General features: G+C 37.0%; 1 protein-coding gene across 1 annotated transcript in view; it reads right to left on the reverse strand.

Annotated features, from left to right (window-relative positions):
• Positions 1-225: 225 nt before the first annotated feature.
• TANGO2 (transport and golgi organization 2 homolog (Drosophila)) overlaps positions 226-15,606 on the reverse strand; it is a 23,558-nt gene continuing 8,177 nt past the window's right edge. The window contains exons 5-8 of the mRNA XM_008942109.1: positions 6,023-6,093; positions 3,516-3,669; positions 2,214-2,318; positions 226-423 (exon numbers count right to left, since the gene is read on the reverse strand). Of these exons, the coding sequence (XP_008940357.1) occupies positions 303-423; positions 2,214-2,318; positions 3,516-3,669; positions 6,023-6,093 (451 nt within the window). The 3' untranslated portion in view covers positions 226-302. The remainder of the gene's footprint in view (positions 424-2,213; positions 2,319-3,515; positions 3,670-6,022; positions 6,094-15,606) is intronic.

Below are 15,606 nucleotides of genomic sequence, written 5' to 3' on the forward strand. Positions count from 1 at the left end.
AAACAAACAAAAAAAATCCACAAAAAACCCCATGACTTTGTCTTGGGCAAAGATAGCCTTGCCCTGGAGGCAGGGCATTGTAATAAGAAATGAATGCATAAATAAGTTGCTACTTCATGTAAAAACAGTTTCTTCTTTTGGTTTTATCCAAAAGATTTGTGAGCCTGATAGGGTATGCTACCAGTATTTACACTTGTGCTTTCCTTGCTATTTTTAGCTTGTGGAGGCTGGCACAAAACATTTAGTAGAGCTTAATGGCTTGTGCTCTCGTTGCTATGATTGGGAACCTATCGGCTGGGAAGCTAAGTGTGCAGTTTGAATTCATAGGTGCTCGTTTTCCACTGGTTGACATCTGCATCGACCATGTTGCGCTCTGTGAAAGTCACCCGGCCCTCCGCGTCGATGAGCACGACCGTGTTGGTCCTGGAACGACAGCAGGGCAGGCAGTTGAGCCTTGTGTCTGCTATAGGAACCTGCAGGGTCCTAGCCCTCAGCGCCAAAGGTCTGAGCTCATTTTTTTTTCCCTTGACTGCATCATCACCACACTAGCAGGGTAGAAATCATCCTGGCAAGTTCAAACAGGGATTTTTCAGTCCCTTCTTTATCACTCCACTGCTCTGATTCCCTGCTGCACATGCAGAGTACAATAAAAAGGTTAAACTTTTTTTGTGCCACATGTTCCATTCAGAAAATGGATAAAATAGCAAAAAATCAAGTTTTTCTTCACAGTCTAAACATATCCTGAAGGGTTATTGATAGCAATAGTACTCTTCCATTCTTTATTCTCAAATCAATTGTCCTCTAAGATTTAAACAGTGTTAACTATCATTATAGGACACTGATACATGATCACAGAAAAAAAAACCTTTTCTTTCTAGGAACCTTTCAAAGAGGAAATGTGTTTTCACAAAATTCAAATGCCATTCATGCATCTATGCCACTTTGTCATGTGTAAGCTGTCATTTCTCTACAGACTGCAGTACCCTGCCAGAGAGAAATAACTGACAGAAGTAGGAATTTTCCACTATCCTGATGTCATGGCCTCCCCCAGGTTATTTCACAGTTGTTCACTCATATAAAAGTGTGCTTTATTTCATCAGAAAAATATAATGAGGTGTAATTAATCTCAATTCATTAAGCCACACTGATAAAGGAAAGATAAGCATGAGCATACAATTAAAGTAGCAGGGAAGATGTCAAAGTGTTAATTCACCAAATCAGAGGTCAGTATTTCTATTGAGTTATGCCTGCTTCCTTCGAAATAGCTAGACTGCAATGTGTGAAACAAGGTAAAGAAGATGCTTCTTTAACATTTTAAGTCTTCGTTATTCCATATTTAGTTTTCTTTGAATAAATTTTCTAGAGAGAGACTGTTTTTGCAGTGATTTCTCTCTCAGAATATCAACTTAAAATACAGAAGTGAATGCTCTCTGCTTATCAATTTACATCTCTACAGTGGAAAATATTACAGCTGAGTATGCCAGAGAGACCAATCTGACAAAACTGTTGGCAGACTTTTAGAGTAGGAATTCCCTACCAGCAGCAACAAGAGTTCACCTATAATTTTGTCTCACTGAGGACGAAACGCAAGATGCCTTAAATTAGTCTTCTGGCAGCTTTGGTAGAACTGTCTGAGCATAAAGTGAGAATATCTCATTAAAACCAGCAGATCAGCTAGGGGAAAAGTGGAAATACATGTTCTTTTGAACAGGGGTAATAGTTTTTGATGTCTGAAAACAGCAGCTCTGTATTACAACAACATGCCTAAAGAAAGCTCTAACTTTCCTATGCAGATGACACTTTTCTTGCTCTTGGAAGAGAAATGTATATCTGTAGAACTGAAGGACACAAGTGTGTTTTTTTGGTTTTTCTCTTGTTAAAAACATTATTTCAAAGCTTTTCATGTTTTGATAAGATCAAAATTAGAGGTGGTCAGATCTGCTACTACACTGGGGAACCAGACCTGTATTATCTTATGTTGGACAAACTGAAGCTATGTCACACTTCACAAAGCCAAACCATAATTTGTACTTAAAATGCTCACCAGTAGCAAATCTAAGACACCAGCATACTGAGCAAGGAAATGTTTTATTGAATTATACTTAATAACTGAACAAATTTAAAGCAGTCACTATAGAATCAAAACTTAAAGCAGCAAAATTTTGATTTGGGATGTGTTGACCCAGTACACCAATTTCTATGATTTTTTTTACCTTGTTCCATAACCTGGGCAACGAACACATACAGCTGCATACTTGTTCAGGATAGGACGTATATAATCCTGCCCTTGGTCTTCAATTGCAGGGTCTGGCAATTGACTAGGAAAAAAAAACCAAAAACAAACCACACACCAAAAACAACAACAGCAAAAAAAAAAAAAAAACAAAAAAAACAAACCCACAAATATCAACGAAACAACAACAAAAAAACCCCAACAATAACAACAAAACCAAAGTAATTAAAATTTGAATTCTCCAATATTAATAATCAATCCTCTTAAACCAAGCTGTGTTGACTGAGTGGATGATAAATAAGAATTAATCTTCCAAAAGTACAAAAGCGTGAATTTTGGTCAATACTAAAATAAGAGGAAAAATAAAGGTAAAACAGCTTGTAAGCTCTTTCCAAAAAGAGATTCTTTCAAGCTCTTGACATTTTTCCTCATTTTAAGAAATATTTTTCCTATCTTGACAAGTTTTTAATTTTCCTTGTTATTCTTTGCCCATCTGTCCTTATTGTAGTTTGAATTAAAATATTTATGATCAAGTAATTTGAAACACATCACATAAACCAGTATTTTTCCAGTTAGTCTCCAGGAGTTCCTTTTGTGTTGGAGAAAGATCTCCCTGTAAGAGGTAGGTTGTAACAATTTTTTGAAAAGTTACTTGACCTGGTATCAGATGAAAAAAGTAATTAAGACAGCTTAGTAGACTTCCCAATTACTACTCATTGCTTGTATATCTGAGTTCTTATGTAAATATTTATTTTGAACCACTACAAAATGCCACAAACATGAATGTTAACACTAAAATTGGCTGATAAAGTTAGGAAACTGCTCCTATATACCAGACGCAGCTTTGCTTCAATACGAACCACCCCCTAGACAGGTGAAAAACAAGCTAAACATGGAAGTTACTGCACAGTAAACAATGATATGCTACAGTGAGCCTCCACAGAGCTTGCAGCAAGCAAATTACACATCCCTTGTCTTGCACTGCACTCATTACCCTTACTTACAGAAGTGCAAACTTTAAAAGAAAAGGGCACAGAGAAATCAGTGTACCGTCTATGAGTACTAAGACTGCAGTAATAATGTTTACTGTGTGTGCTGCTTAAAAATCAACATTGTTTAAAGTCAGTCTCTGTGGAGAGAAAGAACACTGCTTTTGCCCTTCATTACCCAGCTTTAGTCAATTAAGACAAGACTAAAGTTTCTTTTCTGTCAAAATAGTTTCTCTATGTAATTTTAAGCTGGTTGTTACACTTTGAGTAAACTCTGGCTATCATGTTCTTACGGCTCTTGATTATTCATCACTGTCAGAAGCTCCTGCACCAAGTCTTCTTTGGTAAGGTCTTGACTTCTCTTGACCACATCTGTGAAAAGCTGCTTCCCATATTGAAGTTTCTTCCACGGTGTATCCAACAAAGAATTACTCAATCCATATATTCCTATAAATACAAAAAAACCCCTGAACAATCTAAACAACTTGTCAAGTTCTGAAGCAAAGAAAATTAACTTATATACTATGTAAGACATTACATATCTCATCTTACACAGTCTGAGGGACAAAACCAAATGCTACCAGCAAACTTAATATCTTAAAATAATTTGCTTATTCATTCTATTGCTAGCTTTCATTTTGCTTCAAAAATAAGTGAGTTCATTAAACTATGTATCAAAAATGTGTATCATGTAATAAGTAAATACAACACCCCTTCAGATATTGAGTCTGCTGGGTGCGTAAATCAAAAAAGCATAACAATCACTTAATCACTCTTATGGGCTACTACTTCTGACTTTTATTTGGGAGAAAAAAACCTACAAAACTAACATATCCACAAAAAACCCCAAACCAAACAACATACAAAAAAACCCCAACCAACCAAAAAACCTAAATCATCACCCATTTCAGAGCATCATTGCTTTAAATTACTAAAGTTACTTGAACTTGAGATTTTCAGTACTGTCATTAACACAATGTATACTGTGGTGTGAAATCAGGTGAAGTATCAGAGCCTTTTTATTTGTCCCTCCAGAACACAATACCCTGATGTTCCTATTAGTCTTAAGTAACTGAAATGCAAATAACACACAATTGTGATATTGTTGAATTTATTTCTGTGAAGCAACTTCAACTCTTCAAGCTTTACACATCATGAAATTAATGAAATTTGTAATGAGGAAGAAAATTTTTCACAATGGGAACACTCAGCCATTGGAACAACCTCCACAGGAAGTGGTGCATTCCTCACCATTGGACACTTGAGATTCGGCTGAACAGGGCACAGAGGACCTCACTGTGCTTTTGCCAAGGAAGGTTGGACTACATGATCCTTGAGTTCCCTTCCAACCTCATATTCTATGATTCTATGAACCATTAACTGCTTAGGGACAAGTCCCTGTGGACCACTTCTAGCTGCACTATCTGCATACTTACTAAATAATGTTCAGGGTTGGAGGAGAAATAAATCTATCTAACTGTGAAGTGTATTCTGGTGATTTGCCGTTGTCATTACAGATTTCACAAATTGTAAAACAATTTAAGTGATTCCCCAGCTAATCTTTAACTGCAATTCTGTAAATTTAAATTCAAAAAAATAATCAATCTTTATTCTGTAAAACACGTGCTCCATCCCTGAACAGGAAACTACAGCAGCCACGCATCTTACACTAGGCTGGTGCTTAAGTATTCCTCTGTGTTAATATTCAGCACTTTGATTCACAGTTTTACTCTAAACTGTATTTGCAGCAGTTACTTTTAACCTCTGGTTTGCTAAACTATGGAAATGGTACAACAGAATTATATAATTTCTGCAGTCCAGTGTTTTCTACTTCAGTTACAGTAATCACAATTTATTTCTGCCTCTGATTTTACTCTTTAAAAACACTGCAAAACAACATTTGACACTGCAAAACAACAAGATTTCTCTTTAGAGGTACCCTGTATTTCTCCCCATAATCCAAACAAATAAGTACAGAGATTACCACAGTAATTTGCTAGTCTGCAAATACCTAAAACTTGTGATTCAGTTTCTCATTACAAGCACAGATTTTAATTTTTTTTTTTTTTTTTTTTTTTAATGTTTGGATTAAATCCTGTTTTTGTCCTTGTAGCTGTACAAAACCTAAAGTTTATGCTGTAATTGCTACAGTAACTATTTACCTACTGGCTGCAACATTTTGACCATTAACCTAAGCAGGCAAAATAAGCCACTTATCAACCAGCTACACTGCTCAAAGCTTTCTACATGCCCTTGTCCACTTAAATTGGCTTTTTGGGTGATGAAATCTCAAGGGTTGTTCTATATAGGTGACTAGCAAAGGACTAGATTTTAAATATTTTAAATCAATCCTCCTAATAAGACAAGTAATTTTTTTTTTTTTTTTTTTTTTTTTCCCCCGGAAAGTCATCTCTGTCCCTAGGGGACCATAGTCACATTATGCCCTTGATGCTGCTGAGTAAGTAGAGTCAGCATCAAGTCTATGAACCTTTAGAAATTCCATTCCTCAAGACAGACTTCTGTCCTTCAGCCATAGTTACCTAAGAAGCATCCCACTAACTGCACTGCAGGTACCTACACTGACACAAACAGAGCCTTTTAATAAACTACTTATGCTTTACTGAAATTCAATAGTAAACAATAACTGAATTTAAGGACAGTTTGTTTTTATTAAAGAGTGAAAAAAAAAGTTAGTGAAGACAATGCTTCAAATAGCTAAATTACTAGAGCAATATTAGAGCTACATTCTGACTTCAAGATAACAAAAAGTAATACTCAGACCTTTCTGAACAAAGCATACCAGGATTTAGGAAAACAGGTTCTGGTTCTCCTTTGTTTCCATAGTAGCAAATTACATCTCCTTTGGTAGTACTGCAAAATATAAATAAGAATTTCTCCTTGAAAAACCATCAGCTTCTATATTTGATTATGCTCTAATTTCATGCAAACTTCAAACACAGCAAGATGTTTTGCCCACTGTTACTACTATGATACCATAGCCCAGAGATTAAATGATGAGTCACATTACTCTCCTCCTCTCAAAATACTCTATCAGCTGTACCACTGTCAAATAGTTCCATTATCATTTTTAACCATAAATGTAATGAAATTAAAGCCCCAGATCTGCTTCATGGAAATTAGCCAGACTTAATCACAAAAATCTGTATGGTTTTGAATAACCAGAGATTTACTTACCTGAGGGAAAGAGCATGTTAAAGCCAGAGGACAGTCCGTCACAGCAAGTCACATTTGCCCATCATTTGCTGTGAATCAATACTGCATTCTAGGAGGCTGACTACTGTGGGACACTACTGGTAGCAGGGAACTTTTAGGCCCACTTAGAGCAGTGTCAGAGGGCATAGTTTGGTCCTTTAAGTGACAGACAGGCATTTTCAGGTTGTTTTCAGGTAACTGTAGTCACTGTAAGCTCTCTCTCTAATTGTAGGTACTGGCTTCAGTGCTGTCTTGTGCACAGTTTAGCAGAGAGGACCTCGCACAATGTTCAAAGACAGCTTCCAGCATTGCAAACAACTCTCACTTGGCAGAGATAGTATCAGCATATCCAAATAGCACAGATTTTTAAGTACTCATCCTGATACTGACAACACAAATACATATCAACTAATAAAAAAAAAAAAAAAAAAAGAATCAAGAAAGTCATCAATAAGCCTTGTGTGTCTTGTGGGAAACAGAGAGGGTGAATGGATTGCCATTCAATGGCTCACTCTCAACATCCCTCAATCCCATCAGCTGATATGAAAGTGATTCCTCAGATTGCTACCTGCTGATGGTTAGTTTGTTGTATTTGTTGTTTTTAAATGTTCCAGGACACAGCCATATCATATAATTCTGTATTTCACTGTAATGGCTTACTTATTCACAGCGAAAGAGTATTATCCCAGTTACCAATGAATACAATATGATTGTAGCTCAGCTTTTAAATTTGTCCCCCAAGCTCTAGCTCCTTAGACAACAGATAGGCTTTTTAAATTATAAAAAAAAAAAACACCACAAACCAAAAAAACACAACCAACGAAAATTTCAGTTAGGATTGAATTTGGATTGAGTAGCATAAAACATAATACAGTAAAGATGTTTCCAGCTCCTCATTTCCTTCAAAGATCAAAGGATGTATCTGTGCCTTGATGCAAATAAGAGCCTATAGAATGCAATCTCATTAATGATGTACTGGAAGTTAAATTGCTTTGCATAACACCCGCTACTCAAACCTTAATAACAAGCAAAACAGTCTTGATTTAGCTGTTTACGTTCTTCTTAAAAAGCCACTCTGAAAGACATTCTACAGCATCCTTTGCAAGACAGCCAAATGAAGAGGGAAATATTAACTTATTAATTACACAAGTCAGAAAAGGCAAGAGGAGAAATAAAAAAAAAAAAAACCACAAACCACATGAAGCAAAAATAAAACTGCCATTCTGCCTCTGTGCACTTCTCTTCCTCCCTCCAAAACCGTAAGACTCTCCTAATCCCTTACAGAAAGATGTCCAAGTTTTTCAGCACAGTGAGAAAACAATCACTATAGCAGGTGGTATTTGTGTAATGTTGCTTTAATTGTTAAATATAATTTCAGAAGCTCTCAGTTATTCACTTTATCCACTGTTAAATGAAATGGGGCATTTTCTGAACTTTCCTCTAGTGGCTTAGAAGACATTTGTTTTCCTTACCTTTGTTTCAATTTTCAACGTGAAATTCCTTGTTCAAATGTATCTTATGCTGATCTCAAGACCCCTTCCTCACCACCCCAACTCTCCACAGACAACTGCCCACATCAGAATCATGACAACTAGCAGGCTTCCATTTCAGCAGGGCACTGAGTAGCAATCACTCCTGTCCTGTCCTGTCCCTAATTCTTATGCACTGAAGATTTTTACCGTCTCTGTTGGAGTTCTCATATGAATGCATTACCTGTGATGCAGTAAAAATATTCTCATCCTCATGAAAAGGGTGTTGCTTCTTTACCCCATTTGGTGTATTTACATTGGGAATACCTAAGATAGTCCATAACAAAAGCAGCTGAAACAAAGTAGAAGGAAAACACAAGATACGACCAGAATTTTCCTGCCTTGATTTCATGAGATGCAAACTTCCATTTTACTACCTACAGATAAAATTGTGTATGTGACCCACTTATGTAATCTGTTTAAGAAATTGCATTTTCTTAATTAGAAACAAAAGGAGTTTGTAAAAATATAATTTTTAAACATACTAAGGCAGAGAAATACAGTATTTTCAATGAATATGTGAAAGTGCTACTGAAAGGTACAGGTGGAAGAAAAATCACCCACACCAGCAGCAACAAACTGAACACGCCTTTTATTTCTTGAGACCCTCCTCAGGTACAAACAAATTCTGAATTAAAAATTACACAGGAAAGAGATATAGTTTGTTCACGAGCAGGTAAATATGGCTATCAAAATATCAGCTATTTTCCCTGGACACACAACTTCCTTAGTTGAATAAAATTAAGTAATAGAAAAATTATTGGAAGAGAGAAAAATACCTAATGAAATATTTATTAATTAAACTGGTCCAGCCATTTTTTTGCCTGTAAATTTGTCTGCAGAAGTATTTGTATGAGAAAAAAAGAGAAAAAGGTATGTTTCCTGAAACTATTTTTGTAGTCATGCCATAAACAATGAGGAGTCTTTGACTCTTTTTCCCTATTATTAACTCCTTCAGTTACATTACCAAGATATTTTGCTTTTAAGCTAGATGGATACTATTACAAATTTTCTAAACATAAAACTTCCATACATTCTTCCCTTAACTGGATTCTTCCAGGTCCTCAAGGAGAGAGGACAAATTTTAGACAGCCAGAGAAGTAGTGGCTATCTAAACTTTAGATAAACAGAGAAGCACCACACTTTATTTGGCTGCAAATACTAAGCTACATATCTGAGATGCCTGGGAACTTACAGGCGTAAAAAAAGAATGGAGTTCAAAGGATCAACAGACCTCCTGTGAAGAGGGTGTAGGAGTTCAGTTATTCAAAAACTGAAACCTCTGAAAACAGGATGATGTTAATAATCTCGCTCAAAGCACATTATTGCCCTTGCAGAGCCTTACATAAACAAAGTCTAGACCCAGTCTGAAAACTGAGTGGAAGTTGTACTTAATGTTCTCAAGTCCTTGTTTATTAAAGTTTGTTTTGGACCAGCTCGTCATTGTAGCAATATCAGGTCTTTCCTCAGTGTTTTTTTTATTATCTCCATGGCTAGTTGAAGGTCAGCATAAAGCCATGCTAACGTGTATGATGCACGTCTGTGCCAGCTGGGGCTAGACACCTTCCCACAAGCCTGGGTCTGATCAGTACACTTAGAGTTAGCACACAGTTAGTACAAATACTAGAAGGAATCCCCTGGCAGCTAAAAAAGGAGAGCATGGAGCTGAGCTGTCATTAAGAGACTGACTTCTTGGTCCCAGTCACACACTAGGATACAAGGAGCTATAAACTGTTAAGAGTACTCTGGCACAGTACATTTTATATGAGTGGGGGCACAGCAAAAGTGCTGTGCAAGTATAAATATTCTAGGTCATCTGAAGCTGCTGAATTGCTGTATTTCAAGGAGCGAACTACTTATATTGTATCTCAAAAGCAAGAAGTAGTACTTTGAAAAACATAATCCATCAATAAAATCCAGTTGAAATTAATACAAGACAGATGATGACTAAGCACAGGGAGAACAAACAATCCCAGGTTAATAATGGCCTCTTTTAACATTACCACGGGTTATTTAAGAAACACAACTACAGTAGCAATTATAAACTATAAAATGCTTGTAATACATTGAAGCAAATAAAGCAAAATCATTACAGTCATTACAAAGCGTTCTTCAGTTAAGACACCAGCAATTACACAAAGTATTTTACTGGTGCATTTAACACTCTCTCTTCAAATTGGTGAATCTGTTTCTCCTGTAGGTCTATAGGTACAAAAGATCAGAACAATCGTTATCACCTCAGGTCTCAAAAGACAGAGTTTCAGATGGAAAGGTAAGAAATGGCCCAAGCAAGCCCTTGAACACAGCTGTAAGACATGTCCTGCCATAAATGAGACCACATGCTGAATAAGTAGGCACTACTGACTTCCTTTAACAGTGGCTTTATGTGAAAGAATATTATCATCAAGCATCTGTTCTGAGATTTTCATGACGGAAATTCAGTAACATGATCCCCTGGAGTTCAATAAAAAGATGGGGAATACAAACAAACTGCAGGATCGCTAATTCAGGACATCTGTATCTTATTGTTTCTACATTCCACATTCCCCCAGGTGTGTGCTTTCTATTACACTTACCTCCACTTGCAACACTGCTGCTGCCTGCTGTCAAAAGAAGGCTGAAACCTTCCAGGAGACTTCTAAAATGGGGATACTTCAAAAATTTAGTTCACTGTGCCAGTCAGCTACTCTTTCTTTAATTATTTGGCTTTGTCTATTCTCTTCCTACTGTCTACAAATACTCACAAACATGAAGGCAGAAGCCAAGATGAAAAAAAAAAAAAAAAAAAAAAATCACTGTAAGCCTTACCACAGCAATAACTTCAAAATCCTGGCCTGGACTTAGATTCTCTTCCCTCCTAGCTTTGTAAGTATACATACCAATTTCACTGGGGAAGTAATAAAGGCATAATGAAAGTGATTATAATAGGACCCAACAGACATTTAATTTCTTTTTTAAATCCTAGCCATAACTGACAACAAAAGAAGTAAAAACACAAAAATTTATGCTCTTAGATGCATAATTCTTTAAAAAAAATGTAAGCATTAGTAAATGTTCTAGGAAGCATTCTAGGTAGCATAAATCTCAGTAGTAAAACATGCTTCACAGCAACATGAAAGCCATGCAGACTGTGTCACAAGTACCTCTCAACGCTGATGAAATGTAATCAATGTCCTTCTGCACCCCTACCCTGCTTCAACTTTAAGGTGGCTCTAAGTCTTCTTCAACAAAACCGTAGACAGAAAGGAAAAGAAAAAAAGTAATGAGGCAGTAAGGCCCCACAGGGTGTGGTTATCAGCAAGTGATCACTCCCCTGGGCACGGGAGCTCAAACAGGGGGTATATTTTACAAACAAGAGCACTGGCTTGTTTAAAAATGTGTGCATGTATTTTTATGCAAGGAGAAAAGAAACTGACAGCTTGAAATGCTGAACACTAGTGCTTTCAACAAGTGAACAGAAATGCTTTCAACTGAGTACTATGGTTCACAGATTAATTTCCTTTTCTTCAATGTTTATGAGCTCATCAGAAAACTTTCTGTTCTGAAGCTAAAAGTAAACAAGCAAACACCAAACCACCAACTATAAAGCCCACACATTTTTGTACATATGCCACCTACCATCAAATAAAAAGGTGAAAAGCATACTGCCAGATACTCACAGGATACAAAGTCTGCTTTAAAGCACTACTGATTTTTATTTTTTTGTCAGTGTCTAAACATTTCTTTTGTGTTGTCCTAGTGCCTTTTTTTTTTTTTCTTTTTTTTAAAACAGGCAGATGACGACACCAGAAGGAAGAGATAAAAAAACAAGTTTCAGAAGCTTTTTTCCTTCTCTTTACATTGTACTGTTCATTTCATTAGGCTTGCAAATGACTGAAGATCTACACAGGAATATTTCAAAGGTGGTAGTAGAGAACACATTAGAGAGCTACCTGAACACCTCATTTTCACGAGGAAGTCACAAGGTCCAAAAAAAATGCACTCTGCAGAAGGTGGTATTAGGACAGAACGCATGAGAAGAAATGTAAGCTTACAGAGCAAGCATGACCACTTGCCCATCTACATTCTTTCCACACCAGCAGTCTGACACTTTTCACTGGGAAGGCTCCTAAGTCTTATCTCTGGAGAGCAATCACACCCCTCCCACATAGCCTTGTCTTGATAACCATACTGGAAGAGACAGCCCAAACCTAAACATCCAAAACCTGCTCACACATTTCAGGTGTTTCAGTCTTATGAGGCCCTGCACTATCAGCAGCTCAGTTAACTCTTCTCTCATTCGCCTTTTCTTCAGTTTGCTTTTTCTACCTCACCAATTATGCTGCTACATAACTAACCAACTGTAGTTTTCCATATTAAAAAATACATGGTATACATAAACATGTATTTTCAACATGTATTTTATGTTATATAGTTAAGTATCTATTCTCCTCCACACTCACACAGTGTCCAACCCCACTGTTTTGAGGATCTGCAGTTTTAACTGAAACACAGCCCTACCCATCATCACATCAAGGATTGCCTATTATATATGTCAGTAATGCCTACTGTTGACAAAACTTCACTTTCCAGAACAGAATATACAGAATACCTTCTAGTACATAATCTCTCTTTTCAATACATTACCAAACTAGTCAGTTCAGGTCACAATAGAATTTATCACATTTCCCCTGGAGGGACTGAAAGCTGCCTGTCCCATGGGAGAGCAGAGCAGCTTACACAGAAGGCCATTTTCTGCAGCCCTCTTCATCCGACTTGTTTTGTATGGGACAATTCATCTGTTTCTCATGGAGAAAGTGGTTCACTCCTATTAGAGTGGGATCTTACTGCACTTAAACAATATGAGCCCTAACAACCTGTTAGAGACTCTGAGCTTGTGGGGAGAGTGACAAAAAGCTGCCACTTCAGTTTGTCCTCCAGGGCAGTCTACATTACACACTTGGCAGTATGGAACACAAGTCAGATGCTACCACAAGCCTGAGATAGCCATGGAAGTCTGACCAACTGTAGCAACAAGATTTGTTGGTACAAATAAACCCAGGTTTCCCCAGATTAGAAATGCTGTCCCAGTCATCAGCAAAAGCAGCTCACTGCTAACTCAGATATCACAAAGCAGGAAAACTGCTTAGTCTTAAGCAGACATTTTTGTAGAGATCAGTCCAGCCTCTGATAACCTTTGTCCTCTCTCATCAGACCTACCCATAGTCAAAACCAGAGAATGAGCAACACACTATTTTTAGAAGCTAATTTTGCAGCCACACAAGACTCCAAATAGACCCAGCTTGCCATGTGCCATACATTCAACATAAAAGTACATTTAGCATAATGGGATAAGTATTCATGACTCTTATACTTAGCAGGTACACCAAGATGATAAACTGAAAAGATCAGGAAACTGAAAGTGCTAAGTATTTTTTTTCCAATATGATATTCTTACTAAAAAAAAGAAATGAATAGTGTTTAAATTGACATCATGAGATTCCACAGAACAGATTACAGCAAAAACATGAAAACCCATGCATGTTTGAAACTCGAGTCACACAAAGCTGTGGAAATAAATGAGAGTTTACAACCCACATGGTGCTTCCAGCTCTTCCTTCTCACATCATTGCACCTGTATTGTCTAGCATATTGTCATCATAATAACACAGAGAGAAGATAAATTATTTTCCTGAAACACGCGCCTGAAAACTCATCGTACATGTCTCAGAATGTGCTGCTTAGTCAGCAACATCATGTGTTCAGATATCCTCCTCCCCAACAGGGATTCATTCACACTTTCAATTTGAGTTTCCTCTCCATTTCACAACACTAATACAGCCAATCACTATTTGTTACACAACAGAAGAACATGTTAAGAATAACTGTCAGTCTATAATTTGAACAGTGACATGGCCCAATGAAATAGCAGGAATTACAATAACATTATTATGTACACACTTTTCTGTGTACATAGAAAAGTAACTTCCATTTATATGCTACATTTCTCTCAGGAGTACTTCTAATTTACTAAAATGACAAGTTTACGTATCTTAGAGAAATTGCTCTGCATCATTAACTTGCCAAGAATTTCATTTCATCAGAGTATCCAAGACTAAGGACATGTCATAATGGAGAAGTTAATCAACACATACAGCTTTTGAAGTGATACTCAACAAGGAATTATGACCTGCATCATCACAGAAAGACTATTCAACTGAGCACACAATTCCCTAGCAGGCTAGCATGGCAGAATAAACAAAGCCAACACATGAACGAGTGCATTAAATAACTGCTAATTGAATCTACTTTAATATCATTATACAGCAGTCCTGATGACTATTCCATTTACCTAAATTAGAACAAAGAAACAAACTAACTTACAGTTTCCTAGGTCACACCTTGACTATCACGTTTGCCTGAAAACATAGTGAGACTATTTCTGTTATCTTTTCAGTTACAGATAGCCTTCCAATTTATGAAAGATAGCCAGGCAGCAGCATGCAGCAGAGCACACAAAAGGTCGAATCCTCTCTGACCATCAAAAAAAATTAATTTAAGCCATAGAAAAATTTTGGTAAGTCTCTGGTGGGATAATGAACTTCATAAAGTAGGGAGTAAAAACAAAGCCTACAATTGCCTAATCTGCTTCTGGATTAAATTTCTGGAAAGAATCTATACATTTATTTCTTAAGGAGGCACACCACGCAGAAATACACTCCTGGTATCTTCACAGGTGGCACATCTGCCTTTCTGAATTTGTTCTTCAGACTTCAATCACCTATATGAGTTTCACTTCACCTTCCCATCATATCACAGCAAGTTAAAAAATGAAAACAGCCTGGCAGAATTTGAAATAAAGTCCTTCCTTAAAAAAAAGAAAAAGACAAAAATAATGCACAACACTTTCAGGAAAGTGGGAGAGTAGGGAAGAAATGACTGAAGTCTGAACCACAAGCTGAAGGTGGTCTAATACAGAAAATAAAAAAAAAATGTAAACACGAGCCAGTTAGCGATAGCGTGCCAGAAATTAACTTCCCTGAAAACAGTGAACACTCTGACCTTCTGCTTTGTGTATGTGGTTTCCCAGAAGCAAGCAGAAAAGCTGAGGCTGAGAAGGCCCTGCATCATCAGGTTGTCTAATAAGATTAATGCTTCTGCAGAAAGTGTGCCAAAGTAGTGTGCTCTTGGCAATTTATACCTGCTTATAGTCATGAAGTACAAATCTAACTGAGAACTGATACATCGCCTGGAGATGACTTAGCCCTGGATCTCCATGCTTCTAACTCAGGCATAATGAAAAGAAAAATCAGCATATATAGTGGTGCACACACATGTGCAGTGTGCAGTGGAATGGACTGTGCCAACTGCATTGACTATGATCAAGTATCTAAGGTCATTTTGTCAGAGACAGAAACTGGAAGAAGTTAATGCATTTCTTACGTGCTGATTGTTTTTAAATGTTTCAGCAAAGATTAATGACACAGCCACTCTGACAGGAATAATAGCTTGAAAAATTTCAGCTGTTTCTAATCCTGCCACAGCATGCCACCTCTCAGAGTAAAAAAAATTCTGAGAAATTATGGAGCTGAAGTTTTGTTTTCTCCAAAACACAAGCCACACAGCCTTCAGGGTAAAGACTGTCTATAGCCTATTAGGGAAA

Source organism: Merops nubicus, unplaced genomic scaffold (assembly GCF_000691845.1).
Source record: "Merops nubicus isolate BGI_N331 unplaced genomic scaffold, ASM69184v1 scaffold18420, whole genome shotgun sequence".
Lineage (NCBI taxonomy): Eukaryota > Metazoa > Chordata > Aves > Coraciiformes > Meropidae > Merops > Merops nubicus.